Source organism: Candidozyma pseudohaemuli (assembly GCF_003013735.1).
Source record: "Candidozyma pseudohaemuli strain B12108 chromosome Unknown scaffold00015, whole genome shotgun sequence".
In the NCBI taxonomy this organism is placed as follows: Eukaryota; Fungi; Ascomycota; class Pichiomycetes; order Serinales; family Metschnikowiaceae; genus Candidozyma; species Candidozyma pseudohaemuli.
This window is the reverse complement of record NW_020194449.1, coordinates 1-19,322: the sequence shown is the minus strand read 5'-3', so window position 1 is coordinate 19,322 and position 19,322 is coordinate 1. Positions and strand designations below refer to the sequence as shown.

Below are 19,322 nucleotides of genomic sequence, written 5' to 3'. Positions count from 1 at the left end.
CGTTGGATTTTCACGATCTGTGCCTCGCCGCCATGAGCATAGTTTCACCGTGCAATGGAGTGGTCCATAGTCGTCCCAGTCGATTACCAACCATGGAGATTTGGAAATTCTAAGGCCACGAATTCAAATTCTGTCTTTTTTCAAACCCCAAAACCTACAAAACCAAATCAAATGACATTTACAGATCAATCCTTCTTCCACTGGAAACTCCATCTGACTCGCCTGAAGCAGATCTGATAATTCACCTTCTCTGACCCCCACCCCACTGCCTCCACCTCCAATACTACAGCCTTCTTCATGCCACCCCTCCTTGGGCTTCCACCGTATCTGTGATTTTGCTGCCACCGGCTAGGCTTAACCCGCGAAACGCTCGCTCGACGTTTTAAGCCCACCTGGGCTGAGCTCCACCCTACTACACTGGAACCTACCTACCCTGGACTTTCTGATTCACTACTCACCCAGGGAGACATTTCACTACCTCGTCTGGCCGTATCTGGGGCCGGATCTGGCAGCAAAACAGGCACCCTCGGAAGTCGGCCTGTTTCCGGCAGACTTGCCTACGATTTTTTTTTTCTTGACTGTATGTCACGTGATCCGGATCACGTGCGTGCATCGTCAAACGAACCGCTTTCGTCTGTTTTGATTTCGAGCGCCGCAGAACCGCAACCCACCACAAAACGAGTCGGCGGGACAAAACCATACGGCAGAAACTAGCCCATTCTATCAATGATTGCTAGGGCATCATTCCGACCGAGGACGACATCGAACGGCCCCGGGTCGGTTTGCAAAAAGCAGGTGGCCGGTTGGGTCCCCCGGTCGTGCGGCGCTGCCAATTCCGGTTTATGACTTGCATCAGCGGCTCTGTGCAATCGTCCTCTTCTTGTTTCGCCTTGCCAATACAGGTCTAGAACCCACGGGAATGGACAGAAAACGGGGCGACAATGATACATTTTTTTCCAAAAACCATTATACTGTAGTTCTACAGAGAATGCCGTTTTTTGCACCCCAAAAACCCCCACCTACTAGGCTCTTCCGGCCGCTGAAACCTCCCTCAACCTGTCTGAAAAATCTGCCGGACCAATGAGCTTCAGACGCTACACATCAGCATACGGCTCCTGGAACGCCGTCCAGCTTTTTTCGTTTGCCTTTGCCTTGTATATCTGAAGAGGCCGAGTCCAGGTGCCCGATTCCAAACTCTAAACCTTTGTGTAATCCAACCCTTTGTGGAATTTTTTTCTCGTTATTGTAATTCGTTGAACCCCCGCCGTCTGATTTTTCAGCGTCCTTTTTTTCTTCGCACCGGGCCAGACCAGGCCAGTTTCGCCCTACGTTCTGGCATAATGGCAGAAAAGCACCCTAATTTCGCCCTAATCGCTCTAATTCCTCTAATTCGCTCGGTGCCGCTCTAGTGCCACTAAACATGCAAATTATTTACGCACTGTCGTTGCACTTTTTCAGCCTGGGCCAATTGGCTTTAGACTCCCGCCAATAACTCAATTACTGAAGATTTTAGGGAATGCATTTTTCACAATTGACCCGGCCGCCTCGACTTAACAGCACATGCCTTGGAATGTAGTGCCATCCGCTGTGTTGTCTTTTTCTGTTTCCTCTTTTGTAGCCGGGTGTTCCAAATCAGTTAGCACCTTCTGCGGCGTCTTAGTTGCTCCCTAGCACAAACTGAAAATTGAATATTGAACCCGGATTGGGAGGAAATGAAGAATAGCCTTTGATTGAGTTTCGGCCGTAGCTGGGTTGCTCTAGACTTATGGGATGGCCTATTGTGTGGCATAATGGCTGTCTTTGTGCAGCGGTTTCCTCTGATTTTGCACCCACCACAATGGCTGTTTCTGGGCCGGTTACACTGGATCTTGCGGGGGAATTCGATATGGTTAGATTTTTGCAATGATCGATGCAATTGATCGAAAAAATCGATCGGTAGTTGATCTGAATGAATTTAAATGAAGTTTCAGTGAGTGATTTTGAGGGAATGTGGAATCCACAGTTTTCAGCACATGAGCTGTGGGCTCAATTGTGAACCAAACCCAATTCCTTTACTTTGCTACCCCTGAGCTTCCTAGCAACCACCCTATCGCCCGGTTATGAACTCGTTTACAATACAATACTTTGTATCCAGACCAAGATTCCTGGCATTTCAATTGATCAACTACGACTCCTTAGGCACTTCAACCTCTCTCTAAATATCCAATTCACCTCATCTTCCTTAAATCTCCTCTCCAAATCTCACAATCAATTCACCTCCCTCCATCGATCGTATCGCTGATCGTACGGAGCCAGAGCCTCACGACGGGCAGGCCTTCTCTGTACATTATCGAATCACAAAACCGCCCTGGCCCATCGCTTCTAGTGTGTAAACACAGTCTAGACGCAGATAATGCGTCAAGCAGAAGGGCCTAAATGAAGTGAGCATCGTTCGGGCTCCCAATCAGCACCTGAGTTTAAGATTTCGTTCCGGTCGGGTCGGTTGAGTTTCGAGGGTTGGTCCGAATCTGGGACTTGTAGTTTATCTTGCAGGGTCTGTCCGACCGGTATTACCGAGATGGCCTGGGTGGCCTAGTGTACGTCTAGATGATTACTGATGGAGGATGTTAATAGGGGAAACACACTCAAACAAGATTTTTATATTTACTAAAAGGACATATCCTCTAAAAATCTGAGTCTCTGCAATTTAGTGTAAATGCTCGGACCATCAGGCGATGGCCTCTCGGGCTTCAGGCCGGATGTGTGTAATTAGCCAAATCGGTATATCCGCCTTGGCACCTCATGGGCGGCTATATCAGCTTGAAAGTTTAATTATCGGTTCGACGCCGATCACGGAGGTTGAAAGGGGCAGGCGGCGGTGAGGATGGTGGATTTTTTGGTTTTCTGGTGGAAGCTGAATGTGTGGTGAAGATTCGACAGATTCACTTTGAATACTCTTGTGGCAGCATGGAGTTGCCATTTTCTTGCGGGCTTTTACATTCTATTATCTTTTCAAAAGATACATATAAACAGAAAAGTTGTATTCTTCTGGTTCCCACTTCGGTTCATGATTTTGCACTTTCACACTGAAGCACCACACTTCTGCGAAATGTTCAACAACACCCCAAAAATCGAATCCTCGACAGAAAGCAGAAAGAGCATCCAAAATGGGCTTTTCCAAGTACAAAGTAGCTGATTTCCACTTTGTGCCTCGATTTTTCGACGTCAGCCCGAGTGGGCACTTCCTGATATCTGCCCACTCCGTGAAGTCAGTGAGGCCATTTTAGGGTATTAGGAGAGAACTAAACGAGAATCCTCATAACGGAATTTCGACTTATTAAGCACTACAGGACTGAACCCTTGGAAGCTTAGAATTGAAATTTCAATTTCCATCTAAATATTGGTTTGGTTTCATGGTTGTTGGCTGCACGTTTATCACCAGCTTCCACCTAATCTCCACCTATTCCATCCATCCACATCATTATCGTCAAAAAGCTTCTGATACCTCTCTATCACAGTCTTTCCATACCTCTGATTCCGATTTCTAAACTCACCCTACCTAGATCCTCATCTCTCACTAAGCATCTCTCACTAAGCATTTCGCAGCCATTCCTGTCAGACTAAACCCGAGGACCACCACCAGGTTCAGAAACCACAAATCAAAAAAAAAAAAAAACCGTCTTTTGAAGTTCTGCCCAAATCAATCATACAACCGTCAAATCACTTTTTTCAATAACTGCAACCTCACATTTTGTTTGCCACCTCCCCTGGATCACCTCTGGCTAGATCAGGCAGTCGCATTTGCACCCATACCAGTAAACACCCCCACCCAACTTCCAGCGTGAATTCACGGTTTTGCAGCATCGCCCCCACGTCAATCCCCCACGCGGGACCCCCAAATCACGAAATCCCCCACTTTTCCCCCAAATCGCCCGAATCCACACCCAGCTGCACCTCCATCACCGCATCGGTCTACTAAACCCGCCGGTTGCTTCCGCACCGTCAAGTCCAAAGCCACCGGCGCCATCCCCAAAAAACAAAAATCAAAAAAACCATTAAAAATAAACAAAATCCAATGCAAATCACCGCAAATCCAGCCAGTAACGGCGGCCCCTGGGAACAAACAATCCTCGGAGGCACCGTTTTGGTCACGTGACCGGATCACTCCCTCCCTATCCATTGCTCCAAACTACACCACAAGCACCTCGACCCAATTGACACCTTCTGCCTGAATTGGCCCCATTTTCCTCTTTTTCCAAACTGAGGCTATACAAGAAAACTACCAAAGCGAAAAAGCACATCATCGGCACCGATTCTGTTCTGCCTGAAGCTACCCAAGCTGCCATGATTAGCAAACCGGGAAGTGGAAACAACGGAGCAGATGCGCCTCGTGATGTGGTGGAGCTAGATTCCAGTGACTACGAGATGTTGGACAAGTCGGGCTTGCCGATTGACGGCCTGGATGCTGAAAACATGTCCGAGGTTCTGGAGGACGTGACTTCCCCAGAAAGGCCACCTGCTGATACTAAAACCCGCCCTGTGGCGTCGGACTTTGACACGTTATCGAAAACGCTAATGAAGCCCGTGCCTGACTACCCTGTGAAGGACGAGGCCTACGTGGTCTGGGAGATCAAGGACTGGAGTTCTGTGAAGAAAGAGGAGAAGGCGAGAAGTCCGGTTGTGGAGTGTGGCGGCTACAACTGGACCGTGCTCATGTTCCCGTCCAAGGCCAACAATGACCTGATTTCCTTGTACATGGAGCCCCATCCACCCAAGGATGCCGACGGCAACGTGGACCCCAATTGGTACGTGTGTGCTCAGTTTGCATTTGACTTGTGGAACCCGCTGCATCCAGAGCTGCACATTGCCAACGTACTGAGTCACCGTTTCAACAAGGGAGAGACCGATTGGGGGTTCCTGACGTTTATCTCCGCTCGTGACTTGTCCAGCACTGCCAGGTATGGCCATCCTTTGATGGAGAAGAACCAGTTCAACATCACAGGTTATGTGCGTGTGATTGACGACTCCTCCACGGGTGTCTTGTGGCACAATTGGCTCGATTACGACTCCAAAGCACAGACAGGCTACGTTGGCTTGAATAACCAAGGTGCCACCTGTTACCTCAACTCCCTTCTCCAATCCTACTACACTACAAGAATATTTAGAGATTTGGTCAACCAGATTCCTACAGACCCACAGAGCGAGACAAAGAGCAAAGCTGTGCCATTGGCATTGCAGCGTATTTTCTATCTGTTGCAGCTGTCAAACGAGCCAGTAGGCACGATGGAGCTTACCACGTCCTTTGGCTGGGACTCCTCTGATGCATTCACCCAACACGACATCCAAGAGCTCAATCGTGTTTTGATGGATAAGCTTGAGATGGCAATGAAGGGAACAAAAATTGAGAATAAGCTCAACGATCTTTTTGTTGGTAAGATGAAATCCTACATCAAGTGTGTGGACGTGCCTTACGAGTCTTCTAGAGAGGAGGACTTCTGGGACATCCAACTCAACGTCCGTGGCTTCAAAAACCTCACAGAATCGTTCAAGAACTACATTGAGATTGAGATGCTCGACGGCGAAAACAAATATCAGGCTGGCGATGAACACGGCTACCAGGATGCCAAAAAAGGTGTTGTGTTCCGCTCCTTCCCCCCTATCCTTCATCTCCAATTGAAGCGGTTTGAGTACGATTTTATGGTTGATGACCTTGTGAAGATTGATGACTATTACGAATTCCCCGATAAAGTTGACCTAAGACCTTTCCTTGATGATGATTTACCCGAAGAAGTAAAGAACGAGAATTGGAACTATAAGCTTCATGGTGTTCTTGTACATCAGGGTAGCATCTCGAATGGTCACTATTACGGTTTGATTAAGCCTGAAGCACATGATGACAAGTGGTTGCGCTTTGATGACGACAAGGTGTGGAAGGCCACGCCAAACCAGGTGTTCTATGAGAACTACGGTGCCTCTGAGGTTTCTGCTCAGCAACTCAGACTCCTCACACGCAATGAGCAGAATGAATACTTGATCCGGAGAGCCACATCTGCCTACATGTTGGTGTACTTGCGTGAGTCTGAATTGGATAACGTCTTGCTTCCACAACAGTCGTTGGCACCTACACCAAAGTATGTTGCCGAGCAGATAGAGAGAGAGCAAGAGGAGTTTGCAAGAGCTGAAACCGCCAGGAAAGAGGCCCTCTTTTACATGTATGTGAAGGTGATCACTGTCAAGAACTTTGCACACTACAATGGCTTCGACACCTACCCGGATCCAACTGAGCCTCGCCTCTATGACGAAAAGATCTTCAACAAGGATGCCTATCCAGTCACCATCAAAGTAAAGAAGGATGCCCCTCTCTCCAATCTTTATGAGCAAGTTGCAGAACATTTGGGTTATTCTACACCTTCAGAGACTGGAAACACCACTGAAAGCGCTATTTCTGTCGACAGTGAACTGTCTTCGAGCTGGCCATTCAAGCTTCTTTGCGTTAGTCATCGCAACAACCGGACAAACAGACCGGATGCTCCAATTCCGGAGCTGCTCCTCAGTGCTACAGTGAGCCAAGTGTACACTCAATGCTTCAAGCGCCGTTACGAAGAGATGGTTTTCTTCGTGGATGAACCATCAAAGCAACTCCAGAGCATCGAGAAGTCAACTCAATTGATCAGCCCTGAGCAATTCGACTTTGAGGCAGCCACACAGAGAATCCTTTCCAACAAAACAACTCACTCCTTACCAGCCGAGTCCTCAAACTCCATCAGAATATTCATCAAGTACTTTGACCCTGTCAGTGATGAAGTTCGTGGACTTACTTATGTGACAGTTCCATTAGATTCGCAGGTTGCGCTGTTGACTCCAGTTATCAACAATGTGCTTCAATTTGACCCAAACACGCCTTTGACGTACTTTGAGGAGGTCACTCACACAAGTGTGGAGCCTATCGATGATACAACGACATTTGAAAAGAATGAGTTGGGCACAGGAGACATCTTGACAGTGCAGCTTGCTGACATAGAGAGTGCTACATTTGACAGACTTTTCGTGAATGCAAAGGAATACTATGACTTCTTGCTCACAAGGCTTCATATCCACGTGAAACCATTCAAGGCAAACGAGGAGGAAGAAGACAGTGACTTTGTCGCTGATGACGACAAGAATGGTGATGAGAAGAATGGCGAGAAGGCGTCACAGGCGGAAACAGCTGACATTGAGCTTGCGAAGGAGATGAGCAAGTCTACTGATATGTGGATCCTGACCCAATTTTCTTACGCACAGCTCGCTGATGCGGTTGCAAAAAAGCTTGGTGAGACTGTTGATCCTGCAAAGTTACGTTTATTTGTGGTGAACAATCACGGAACAAGATTCCCATTGCTGTCGACACAATCTCTCTCGCAGGTCTTCACGAGACAGGTATCCGTCTCCTCCGTCACGAATTTTGAGTATGAAATTCTCAACATCACGTTGAAGGAGTACGAGAATCTCAGGTCAATCAAGATCTACTGGATGAATACGATTCAGCAATTCCATTTATTCGACTTGTTGGTTCCTAAGACTAGTACGGTCGCCGATTTGGTGAAGAAGTTGATCCACAAGCTTGATATTTCGCCAAAGCTTTGGAGTAACTTGCTTGTATGGGCCGGCCAGGACAGCAAGTACAGTGATCTTGTGAAGTTCGACCGTCAAATCAGTGATCTCCCCAATGCTTCAGAGATCTACTGCGGTTATTTCCCTGCCGAGGTGGAGATTCTCGTCAGCAATGACTTGTTCAAGCGTTTCGACGAGAAGCACGTTTCGAAGGATGATATCGAAGACGAGCTTCTCCGGGTTGAGTTCGAAAAGGCACAGAAGTTATCACAGAAGCTGAACCTCATCCCAGTGTTCCACTTCCACAAGAATCCTTCGTACAGCCACAGCAAGCCGTTCATTTTTGTCGTATTCCCAGGGGAGCCCTTCGAAGAGACAAAGACGCGGTTGCGTAAGAAACTCGGCCTCGGTGGGCTGGCTTTCGAGAAGGTCCGCATTGCGCTCACGGACGCCAATGACAAGGGCCGGTACCTTGATAGCGACAACCCCAACCTTGAGCTTTTCGAGGAGCTCAAGAAGTTCGATGCCGACACTTTCCTTGCGCTCGATCATCCCGACAGGAATCCCCGCCGCCAGAATCCGTTTGAGAAGGGTATATCGATCAGATGATGTTTGCCGCAAAGTTGATCTTTGTAACAATGCACGGTTGTCTTTCGCCTAGTGAAGGCGCTGTTTCTTGACTCTCTTGAGTTCCTCTTGACGCAAGTCAGTAGAGCTGATTTTGCCCTGCCAATTCTCATCCTCCTTGCCTGTTGCACCGAGGACATCGACAGAAACCACTTCCAACGCTGGGAAGTCCTGTTTTTCTCTGTAGTCATTCACGAAATCGGCGCCTTTTCTCGTTTCCTCGCTGATCACCAAAGCGTCAATGTCCTTGATGAAGCCAGTAGGACCACAAACATCGTCAATCTGGTAAATGGCAAAACTGACCGAGGCAGGCAAAATCTCCTGCAAAAACCTCGTCACGGCTTTGATGCGCTGTTCAATCGTCTCCATGGCATCGGCGTATTTCTTCTTTAAAAGCATCTGAGGACCCGTAACACCAACGATAAGGTGTTTTTTCGTCACGAAAGCCGCCATCAGCAACAAAATCTTGTGACCATCGTGAAGGTGATCAAACGTTCCACCCACTGCACTAACGGCGAATTGCTGGTACGCAAAAGACGCAAAATCTGGTGTTTTCAATGTGTTGATATCTGCTTCCACAGTGAGAACCCGATCAGATAAGCCAAATTCGGATGACTCGCCCTTAGGCACAAACGCTAATTCCCAGTCTGTTCTCCTTGTTTGGAAGATCACATTGATGCCGAATTTGAAGGAAAAATTGCCTTTGTTGGCATGACCTCTCACCTGGTTGTATAACTGGGCAAGCACGAAGTTGAGCTCTTTTGTTTGTTTTGGCGGGTGTGCCACGAGAATATCGACGCCTGGATGAGAAGAAGGCAATTGAGCGAAAACGGCCTCGAAAAACCGCCCGTAGTCCTTGGAAACCGGTGTTTCCACCACCAATACCGTAGAGAAACCCATGATGGATGAGATTTTCGCACAATCTGGGGAAGTTGAGGGTGGGGGTTTGGTGAAAATTTCCAGAAACGGGGAATTTTTTAGAAGGTGGTCATCATTTGGAATAGGCTTCCGTACAATTCTGGGAGTTTGTTGTGCTTTTTAAAAGGGGATAGCAATACATGGAATACTGGACCATGCGCTTATGACTATCATGAGACCCACCTACTATACGCAATCAACTAGGGTGATGATATTCTACCAATTGTGTTTTCCCATCCAACCTTTTCCTATTTACAAGTAACTGTGAACTTCCGCCCACGCCTATTTACAGGCATTGTAGACCCTCCACTGGAGAGCCTTGAGTTTGTGCTCCACATCGACCAGCTTCGACTCCAACTGAATAAACGACTTGAGCGCCAACATCAACCGCTTCAGCTTCTCGTCAAGGTCCTCTCTGTCCTTCAACTTTCCGTACACAAAACGCACGGAGTTGCCCACCACCGTGGCATTGGCGATGTTTCTCCGAGGATCGAATATCTCCCTAGGTGTATAGAACAAAATACCCGATCCGAGAATCTTCTTGTGCACCTCCAACGCATTGTCGTGGGTTTCAGGTGCATCTGTCCAGGTGGTGCTGGTGATATGCTGGACGAGCGAGTTGTAGGAATCCACAAAACTGTTCAGCATGAGCGCCTGTCTGTTTTTGCCCAAACCGTAAGTTCTTGATTCGGCCACCATGATACACTTCATGAGCACTGCCAAAGGATCAAGCAAGTCGTTGAGCTGCTCCATTGTGAGACTCTTTTTGGGGGTGTTATTGGCAAGCTTTTTCTTGCGGTTGGCCACAAGACCTTTGTGGAGATTCTTCTCGTTGTAGTGGTAGATGTCTCTTTTGAGGATAGAAAAAACCACATCGAATGTCTTGTCCCTCGGTTTGAGGGATTTGCCGATGTTGGACGCTGGAGACACTATGGCCGCAAGAAGCTCAGTGATGAACTTCACGGGAACATACCGTTTGGGAAAGTTCTCCTCGATTTTGTAGATAAAGTTTTCCACGAGCATAGGGTCAATGACGGTGCATTCATGGGGCGCCGTCAAGTCCTGCTTCTCGTTCTTTGAAAGCTTTGTAAATTCGCCCTCGTCCTTAGTAGGGGCCTCATCTCCCACAAGACACTCCTTGATGTCAAACTTGCCTTTTTCGTTCTTCACTCTTGTCAAGTCGGGATACTGAGACCTAGGCAACGCTCCACAGCTCAAACCGTCAGAAACGGCCTTTTTCAAGTCGGTACGGCTGACGTAGAGACCGCCCCATTTCGTCAAGGCGTACCACATGGCCAAGTAGAACTCCTTCACAGCACCAATCTTCAAAAGAGAGTCCGTGGCGTGTCCCAACAAGAAGTTGTTGATGCCCAAACCCTTTTCCAACGATATGTGGACCAGCAGGGGGAGTTTCTTACCGAATTTGCCCTGGGAAGAAACGTACGTCTGGTGCTGAGCGAGTCTCTTCACATCAGCAAACCGAGGACGAGAAAAGTCCACCAAACGCTTCTTTTTATCGGAGAAAATGGCCCTGGTCTTGTTTGTAGAGAATAACGGAGGCGGGAAAACCACCAAGGGGTTCACTTCCTCCTTGACAAGCGGCTTGACGTGGGTTTCTGGAAGATCTTTATTTTCCACAGCAGCCTCCTCGATTCTCTCGTCTGTCCGTCTTTTAACGTCAGCCGAAGGCTCAAGCACCCTGGTCTCGTCGTTCTCCTTGGCAAAATGCAACATCAGCTCCACCTCGGGGCACCACAACCGGAGGTACTCAAGACCCTGGAGCATGTACTGATAATGGGATCCCGAATTGGGCGTCACCGAGGTGCCTGCAAAATTGTTAACGTAGCACAGTACGAAGGTGGAGGCAAAAACGGGATCAATGTCCATGAGAATGCCCTGGATATCCTCCCTGTACTTTTTAAGCACCTCAGGATCAGCCTCCGCTTCAGCCTTGGTAGGAGGCACTGGAGGAATGGCCAGTTCCATGACTTTTCTGTATACGTTTTCGGCCGTCTCCACGAGCTCCGCCTGAAGCGCAAAAAGCTTCCTGGTACGCTCTGCAGCAGAAATGTTGGAAGCTGTCTTGACCTGAGAAACCTGCTCTTGAATAAAGTGCTTGCGTCCGTTAAGGAAAATCGTAAACGTCTGGCAGTCCGGCCTGAACGACTTGGCCTCCTCGGCAAGCTCAAAAAGCTCCATGGCGTACTGCTGGTTGTGGGAGAAGCTTTTCATGAGAACCAGCAAACAGGCATTGAACACACTCACCGTAGGTCTCTTGACTCTCTGGAACTGACCAAACAAATCGTCAGCCATGGTCTTGGTCACGCCGCCCCAGCCAAAGTGCCGCGCCAAGCCGTCAAAGTACAAGACGTATGTTTGTTCGTTGGTCGGTATCATCCATTTTTTGCGATCGTGCAACGCTTTCATGCCCATTTGCACCTTGCCGTGTTCGAAGCACCACTGGATACACGCGTTCAGCGCCACCACGGCGTTCCCACGTGCCATGTGGCAGAGCTCCATGGCCCTGACGGTGGATCTATCGGCTTCTAGAAGCTTGAGCACAGCTTCGGTGACTTTGAACGGATCTAGAAGCGCCTCGGGTGCCACGCCACACAAGAAAAGCATGAGTTTCGGCGGGATCTTCTTCTTGCTGATGCGTTTCATCTCCATGAGGTTCTCGAACACCGCAAGCAGCTTCTCCAGAGTGACCTCAAGATCACTAGGACGGAGTTTTTCCAAATCCACCGGCTGGGAACGCAGGCCCCGTCGGAGAAGCGCCGCGTCGAACTTCGACCTTATCAAAAGAAGCGCTTTCTGCGCACTGAGCAGGTTTTTCGCCGCATTGAGCGCCACCCGGCGGTTCTTATGTTGAATATGAGCAGCAGCCTGAGCAGGCAGAAGCGGCTGAATCTCGCCGTTTTCCACAAAGCGCTGGAGCTTCGCCTTTATATGCGAAAAAGACGGCCTGGACGGCGCCTCCTGTGCGGCTCGGGACAAAAACCGCCTTAAAATCATGGTGCTCCAAAAAGTGTTGATGGTGTATGTGATGCTCTTCGCAGCCATTTATCACCAACATATACACTCCGATTCGCAGCCATTAGACCCTACTCTTTCTTGCTATGGACCAAAGAAAGCTGTGGCTCCAGCTCCGGAGAGCCATTGGCAAACACGTGGCTCGTGCCAACAAAAGCAACGTCAAGCACATTTCCATCAAGCTTTTCGAAACAAACGTCGTTCGAGGCCGTGGGATATTGGCTCGAGCAATCCTAGCAAATGTGCTTACAGAGCCCGACAAACACGCTGTTTTCGCCCTGTTGGTGTCGGTATTGAACCTGAAGGTTCCGCAAATCGGAGAGCTCGTTGCTGCCCGGACAGTGGCGCTTTGGAAGTACTTGTACATGAAAAACGACTGCACGAGGATCTTCAGGGTGTTGCTTTTCCTCTGTGAGTTGATCAAGCAGAAGGTCGTGGAGGACGTGGTGTTGTTGCAGATCTTGCAGCTTTTGGTGGAGGAGTCGGTCACGGACGATTCCGTGCACTTGGCGTCGTTTGCCTTGGAGAACATGCTGGCGTATCTAGACCAGAACGCCAAAACCTCGGCGAATCTGATCTACGACCAACTAAGAAACATGCTCCAGGAAGGCGGGCTTCTGGAAAAACGCCGCAACGACATCCAGTATCTCCTCGAGCACCGCCGCAATCGTCCCAAATACCTTATAGACCCTGAGCTCGATCTTGTGGAGGGTACCGAGAAAGCCACGCATTACGTGGACCTCACCGACCTCCAGGAGCCCGGAACGGACCTTAATTACTTCCAGGAGGACCCGGAGTTCGAGGTGGCAGAGGCCACTTACAGCCAATTGCAGAGACAGATTCTCGCCGAGGAGGTCAGGCAAGAACGACCCAGCGAGAAGGTCGAACACCCGCAGAAAACCACCGATATGACCGACAAGACGCTTCTCCAGCACCAGAAAACCATCTATTTGACGGTGATGTCGTCCATGTCTGCAGACGAAGCCGTGCACAAGCTTCTTCGAGTCAGACAGAAGCAGAAGCTCGAGCAGGCGGTTCTCGTCGACATGATCGTGAAGTGCTGTGCCCAGGAAAAAACGTACTCCAAGTATTTTGGCGTCATTGGAGAGAAAATGAGCGGAATGAGCCAGGAGTGGAATAATACCTTCACCAACGAGTTCCAGCAAAAATACGACACATGCTACCAGTACGAGGGCTCCCAGCTCCGAAACATGGGCAAGTTTTTTGGCCACTTGATTGCATCAGATAATTTACGGCCCCAGGAGACGCTCGGCCATGTGGAGTTGACGGAAACCGGAACCAACAGTGCCAGTCGAGTTTTCATAAAGTTCCTCTTCCAAGAGCTTGTGGAGGAGATGGGCGTGAACGAGGTGAAGCGGCTCGTTCAGGATCCCGAAGTGAAGCCCACGCTCCGTGGCATGTTCCCTGTGGTTCTGGTGGACGAGCTGGACCAGGCGCATATCATGTTTTCCATCAACTACTTCACGGCCATCGGCTTGGGTGTTTTGACAGAGGAAATGAGACAGGTGCTCAAGAATCTTCCCGAGCCTCGTGGTCGTCGCAGCTCGTCGTCGGGATCGTATTCAGATCTGGCTTCCTACAGCCGTTCTGAGTCGTACTCTCGAAGTCCCTCCAGAAGCCGCAGTGGATCGAGGTCCCGAAGCTGGTCGAGAAGTCCGTCCAGGACGCCGTCCCGGGAGGCCGAAAGCAAGGAGTAGGGTGATGAAGTTGTTACGAATGCATAAATACAATCACGTAATGGAGTTGATGAGGTTGTAATTGGTATGAGATTGTAATTGATCTGGGGTTGTAATTGATCTGGGGTTGTAATTGATCTGGGATTGTAATTGATACGAGATTGTAGTTGATATGAGGTTGCAATTGATATGAGATTGTAATTGATAGGTGAATGTAATTGATAGGTGATTGTAATTGATAGGTGATTTTAATTGATAGGTGATTGTAATTGATATGGGATTCTAGTTGATACGAGATTGTGATATGGGAATGTAATGGAGATTGTGACTTATGCTATTGTTTGTGTAGAGTTGAATAGTGGGTGCTTGAGGTTTGCAGCCTGTTCTATTGTATTGAATGATACGATATGGTGTAAGGACATATTGGCACAAAGTAGACTCACTATTTTCTCAATATATGATCACAATCACTCACTTTGATAATAATTTGATAACTCCAATCGATAGAGGCCACCACTAGAGGCAATTGACGTCACTGAAAGACAGACTTTCGTATCAGCACTGTGAGTTAAAGAACATTGGCAGGTTTCGGAGTCTACGGAGAGAAGGTTGACTTTTATTGAGAAGGCACCAAAAACAGCTTCACCAGCTATGTGAAGCAACTAGGATCTGGACCTCAGAGGCCCATTTTTGTCCATCTTCGTCCTAAGGCTTGTATCTTCACCAGTTCACCTACGCTGATGCACCTCTTCAACACTTGGTTCATGACATTCAATCACCTCCCAAGAAACAGAAACTTCTACAACACAGCAAAAAATTCCTTTTTCAAGATTCCAAAATGACCACTCTTTGGCACCAAACGCTCACGCCGCATGGGTCTGTCATCAGCAACCTAGTGAGTTGCTCGTTTTGCAGCCATTTAGAGCACTGGCAGTGTAGCAATAACAAGCCAGGCGAAGCAAGAGAAGCTTATCTGAGCCAGAGAAGCTTATCTGAGCCAGAGAAGCCACGGATTGCGTGGAAACGGAAATTTCTGGGAAATTCTGAAAAAAAAAAATAAAGATTGTGGAAACGTGCAATCGTTCGATATCTCCACAAGTAGATAAGGTTAGAGAATTAACGCGGGTAGCAAGGGACGATCCCAGCATACAAATCGGGACCACAATTTGATGAACTTTTTCAAGGAACGGCCAAGTAGTCGATTTGGAGATCCCTATAAGAAATCCCTTTTTTAGGGATCTCTTTTTTATCATCATACTCAATCTCCTCAAGCCACTGGGTGAGACATGCCGCGGCTATAATCCAGCAGCTGCACAAAGCACGGTACCGTTTCGCGTCACCTGACCTAGAAGACGGTCATTATATGGCTTCCGCAGGACCGTTCCGGTTTCTCCCGTGCCGGACCGCTGGCTCGCGTAGCCAATGGCCTAGCGGGTATAAAATAAACAGGCGCCATGCAGGACGATTATTGCGGTTTAAATGGCATGGGTCGGTGAAGCAGCGTCAGTAGAAGCGTTTGCGGGCATCGGACGGACGGACAGAGGGTGTCCCGGAAGAATACAGCCGTTTGTGGTGCCCAGCGGGTCACGTGCCTGCAAGCGAAGAGCAGTTTTTCCGGCCAATGGCAGCGCGCGGAAAATCAGCTTCCTGCTTATTGGCCTTTTTGTTACATGGCAAGAAAGAAAAACCACCTCTTCCCTATATATAGCGGTAAACGCTCACTCGCCTCCATCGTTGTTTTTTTTTCATCTCCACATTCATAATACATAAAAATGCCAGCTAAGTTCGAAAAGGGTTCCGAGAAGAAGGGTGCCAACCTCTTCAAGACCAGATGTCTCCAGTGCCACACCACCGAGAAGGGTGGCCCAAACAAGGTTGGTCCTAACTTGCACGGTGTTTTCGGCAGACAGTCCGGTCAGGCTGAGGGCTTTTCTTACACTGACGCCAACAAGAAGAAGGGTGTTACCTGGACCGAGCAGACCATGTCTGACTACCTTGAAAACCCCAAGAAGTACATTCCAGGCACCAAGATGGCCTTTGGTGGTTTGAAGAAGCCTAAGGACAGAAACGACTTGATCACCTACTTGACCAAGGCCTGTAAAGACTAGGCCTCTCGCATTGCCTAGACGCTGGCGCCGTTCCTTCACTGTAAATATAATTATTGCATTTGTTTTGATTTGACGGGCGATGTAGCAGTGCTGAAGCACGGGTTAGATTTCGGGGATTGGTAGAATTGAGAGATTTGAGAGATTTGACTATGACCGGCTCGATAAGAGTAGGGCCACTTTTGTGGGGTCACGATAAGGTGGATTTTTCACGCAGAGGTTGCATATGCACATGTTGCAAGATTACGATTGTTGCAGGCGTTGATTACGCTTCAGTCGATGATTACGTTTCCGTCGTTGATAACGATAGGCTCCATGCCTCGAACACTATAAACGTTTTCTGCTGTACGGCTGCAATTGTCTGTCGTTGACTGTCTTAAGGATTGCTGCAGCTGTATCATCCGACATCTGCCCATGAACGCTTATCTCCTGTCAGTCTTCCTTTCGAAAAGACCCTATTCATCTGGCATCTGCCACCCCACTCACCCTAGATCACCCCATCTTTATCTGTAGCAGCTAGGTCATTGACCTTTCCTGTCAGCTGCATGCAACCACCCAAACTCCTAGAAGTCCCCTGGACGGCCACATAGATGAAATGCAAATTTCCCAATATTCTTCTCCCCTCACGCACGCTGGATGTCAAACTCCACCTCGGTGATGCTCACCTCCTCACCCTGCTTATCGTCGTAGTCGTACCACTCCTTGTCCTCCAAATCAACCTCCTCGAACTTCGTGCCCAGCTCTTCACCTTTACACTGCCACCTGCCTTCAGGAATGAACTCCACGAAATCCACACCTCTGGCATCGATTTCAAGCAATTTAGCCCATCCGCTGTTTCCAGCCTCCAATGTCTCTTTGGTACGTTCAATCAGCGCCAGGTGCTCGTGCTTGCATCCTTTGCACCTGAAGACAAAACTGGCCTCGCCACGCGACCCGGAAATGTCGTGTTTCTCGAATCTGTTGATGTTGACTGGCTTCTCGTGAACTTCTCTGCACTTTGTGCACTCAATTCTGAAAGTGTACTCGTGGTGAGCTTCGGGAGTGTCCACAGGCTCAAGATCGGTGACACCGGCGAGTTCGGCTTTGATTTTGAGGTAGAATTTCACCATTTCTGAGGAGGAATGTGGTTCAAGATGGTGATGGATCGATGGAGTGATGATAAAGGCGCGGTGTACGGGTGTGTTGGCATCACCAGTGCAGTCGGCTTCACCAAAGTGGAGAAATGACTCATGGGCGGTCATTATTTGTTGCATTTTGGTGGCTTTGGAGGGATGGGTTTGGGGAAATGACAATATGGCTGAAAGAGTAGTGAAAGAGTTCTTCGTGAAGTGCATTTGAAAAAAGTCAGGAAACGTGCAAGATAGACTTTGGCTTGATCTGCCGAGGCATAGCTTCCATTTCTTAAAGACTTCACCTTCAATTCTCAGATGAGCCACAAATTTCGTCAGACCCGGCAAAGATCATTCGAAGATTCATGAAAAATCAAGATCACGTGACCATACACATGACCGACATCAACTGAACATCGGAGTTTGAACACTTCATCAACCACCATGAGTTTAAACGACATCCAAGTGCCTGTGGAGGTCGATCCCAACGAGGATACAGAATGGAACGACATTCTCCGTGCTAAGGGTATTATTCCAGAACGCCCAAAGTCTCCAACCGAGGAACTAGAAGAAGCTTTGGAACAAGCCGTCAAGGCTCAACACGAGAACCGTCTTGAAACCAAAAACTTGGGTGAACTCGAAGAGCTCGAAGATGAAGAGGATGAAGAGTTTTTGGAAATCTACAAGCACAAGCGTTTTCAGGAGCTTCAGGAACTCCAGAAGAAACTGAAGTTCGGGTCTGTTCAGCATGTCACCAAGCCAGAATACGCAGACGAAGTGACCAAAGCTTCTGACGACTGTTTTGTGTTTCTTCACATGCTGGCGCAGCTGGCGGTCCAGTCTCGTCTTCTTGGGCTGCTTACGATCGAGTTGGCGAGAAAGTTTCCTGAAATCAAATTCTGTGAAATTCCCGCCAACAGATGTGTTGAAAACTACCCCGAGGCAAACTGCCCCACGTTAATCATATACCACAAGCAGCAGATTGCCAAGCAGTATGTCACGTTGACGCAATTGGGCGGCAGCGACTGCAAATTGAGGGACTTGGAGAAGGTGCTTGTGGAGATTGGTGCCGTGAAGGATGCCGACGAGCGCTTGGAGATTAATCAGAATGACGAGGATTTGGAGGAGAGCAGGAGGACGCGGTTTGTGCAGAAGGGTATCAGAGGCCCTGCTCTCAATGCCAATGCTGAAGATGACGATGACTTTTACGACTAACGGCGCCGCCAGTACATAGACAGTCGATGGGTGATAATGGTATTTTGTAGATGGTTTGGGTTAGGTTTAGTGGAGGGGTTAAAAGAGGGGCTATCAATAATCAGAGAAGGTCTTTAGATTTGGAGGCGGGTTCCTTGGTGCAATTCATGGTATCTGATTTTTAGGAAACAGTAACAGATTTTTGGGTAAAGCCGTGACTATGGGTTCGACGGTGAAAAATAATCAACTAATGTTAGATAAGAGCCATGGCTACGTTAAAGGGCGGCGATAAACTCATCTGAGACATAGAGAAGGGCCTGGTGGAGACTATAATATAGGATAAGAAGAAAACAGAGAACAAAATCGACTTTTTCCAGTAAAAGTAAATTTAAAAAGCAAATAGATCAAACAAGTGGTCTTCAGAAAAGGAGTTGAATAAAATAGAGTAGCATGGGAGAGATGAGGCCATCTGAGACATTTCACTGATTTGGACCATCAACGCCAGCATCAAAGAAACAAAAGCAATTAAAAGGATGATAAGGTCTTTCAATCCGACAGCTCCATAAAAAAGAAAACGACATACGAAAAACTCTCCCTGATCTCAAAACCCTCCATCAACGACCACACTCAAAACGCTTCCTTCATCTGAAACAAGCACTTCCCTCCTCTTCAAAATCACAAAACCCATGCTTCAAAATCACTAAATCCGTTTAAACCAAAACCACAAAAAGTGCCAAATCCTCAAACCTCCAAGTCTCCGCAAATCCCAGATCCTTCGTTCCATTCCGCAGCACCTCTGATCGTCCAAGCCCTAATCGCCAAACCCTCCCGTTTGCACCCAATCCCGTAAAGCCAAAACCCACAAAACACAAATCTCCAGAATTCAACAACTCTTTAGAAATTCTAATATATCAAAATCCCCAAAAAAACCAAAAACTGAAATGCCCCAAGATGCCCATGCCCACCCGCATCGTTCCATCTTCACACATGCCAGGCTGACCCTGAAAGCACCACCTCCGCCCAAACCGACCCGAAAAAGCCAAAACCACGATTTTCCCAAAATCCCCCAA

The 19,322-nt window shown here is 48.2% G+C and overlaps 7 protein-coding genes across 7 annotated transcripts; 4 read left to right on the top strand and 3 right to left on the bottom strand.

Moving 5' to 3' along the window:
* Window positions 1-4,323: 4,323 nt before the first annotated feature.
* On the top strand, window positions 4,324-8,178 carry C7M61_004481 (ubiquitin-specific protease; the record flags this gene model as incomplete). The annotated part of the gene is made up of 1 exon (XM_024859801.1): window positions 4,324-8,178. One exon carries the CDS (start codon window positions 4,324-4,326, stop codon window positions 8,176-8,178), a length of 3,855 nt encoding a protein of 1,284 aa, XP_024711950.1.
* A 48-nt stretch (window positions 8,179-8,226) lies between these two features.
* On the bottom strand, window positions 8,227-9,096 carry C7M61_004480 (putative pantetheine-phosphate adenylyltransferase; the record flags this gene model as incomplete). The annotated part of the gene is made up of 1 exon (XM_024859800.1): window positions 8,227-9,096. One exon carries the CDS (start codon window positions 9,094-9,096, stop codon window positions 8,227-8,229), a length of 870 nt encoding a protein of 289 aa, XP_024711949.1.
* A 300-nt stretch (window positions 9,097-9,396) lies between these two features.
* C7M61_004479 (uncharacterized protein) lies at window positions 9,397-12,129 on the bottom strand (the record flags this gene model as incomplete). The annotated part of the gene is made up of 1 exon (XM_024859799.1): window positions 9,397-12,129. The coding sequence occupies one exon, from the start codon at window positions 12,127-12,129 to the stop codon at window positions 9,397-9,399; it is 2,733 nt and encodes a 910-aa protein (XP_024711948.1).
* Window positions 12,130-12,233: 104 nt separating this feature from the next.
* On the top strand, window positions 12,234-13,865 carry CWC22 (U2-type spliceosomal complex subunit; the record flags this gene model as incomplete). Its single annotated transcript, XM_024859798.1, has 1 exon — window positions 12,234-13,865. One exon carries the CDS (start codon window positions 12,234-12,236, stop codon window positions 13,863-13,865), a length of 1,632 nt encoding a protein of 543 aa, XP_024711947.1.
* Window positions 13,866-15,616: 1,751 nt separating this feature from the next.
* CYC1 (cytochrome c) lies at window positions 15,617-15,952 on the top strand (the record flags this gene model as incomplete). Its single annotated transcript, XM_024859797.1, has 1 exon — window positions 15,617-15,952. One exon carries the CDS (start codon window positions 15,617-15,619, stop codon window positions 15,950-15,952), a length of 336 nt encoding a protein of 111 aa, XP_024711946.1.
* Window positions 15,953-16,572: 620 nt separating this feature from the next.
* On the bottom strand, window positions 16,573-17,058 carry C7M61_004476 (uncharacterized protein; the record flags this gene model as incomplete). The annotated part of the gene is made up of 1 exon (XM_024859796.1): window positions 16,573-17,058. The coding sequence occupies one exon, from the start codon at window positions 17,056-17,058 to the stop codon at window positions 16,573-16,575; it is 486 nt and encodes a 161-aa protein (XP_024711945.1).
* Window positions 17,059-17,502: 444 nt separating this feature from the next.
* Window positions 17,503-18,273, top strand: C7M61_004475 (uncharacterized protein; the record flags this gene model as incomplete). Its single annotated transcript, XM_024859795.1, has 1 exon — window positions 17,503-18,273. One exon carries the CDS (start codon window positions 17,503-17,505, stop codon window positions 18,271-18,273), a length of 771 nt encoding a protein of 256 aa, XP_024711944.1.
* Window positions 18,274-19,322: the final 1,049 nt, after the last annotated feature.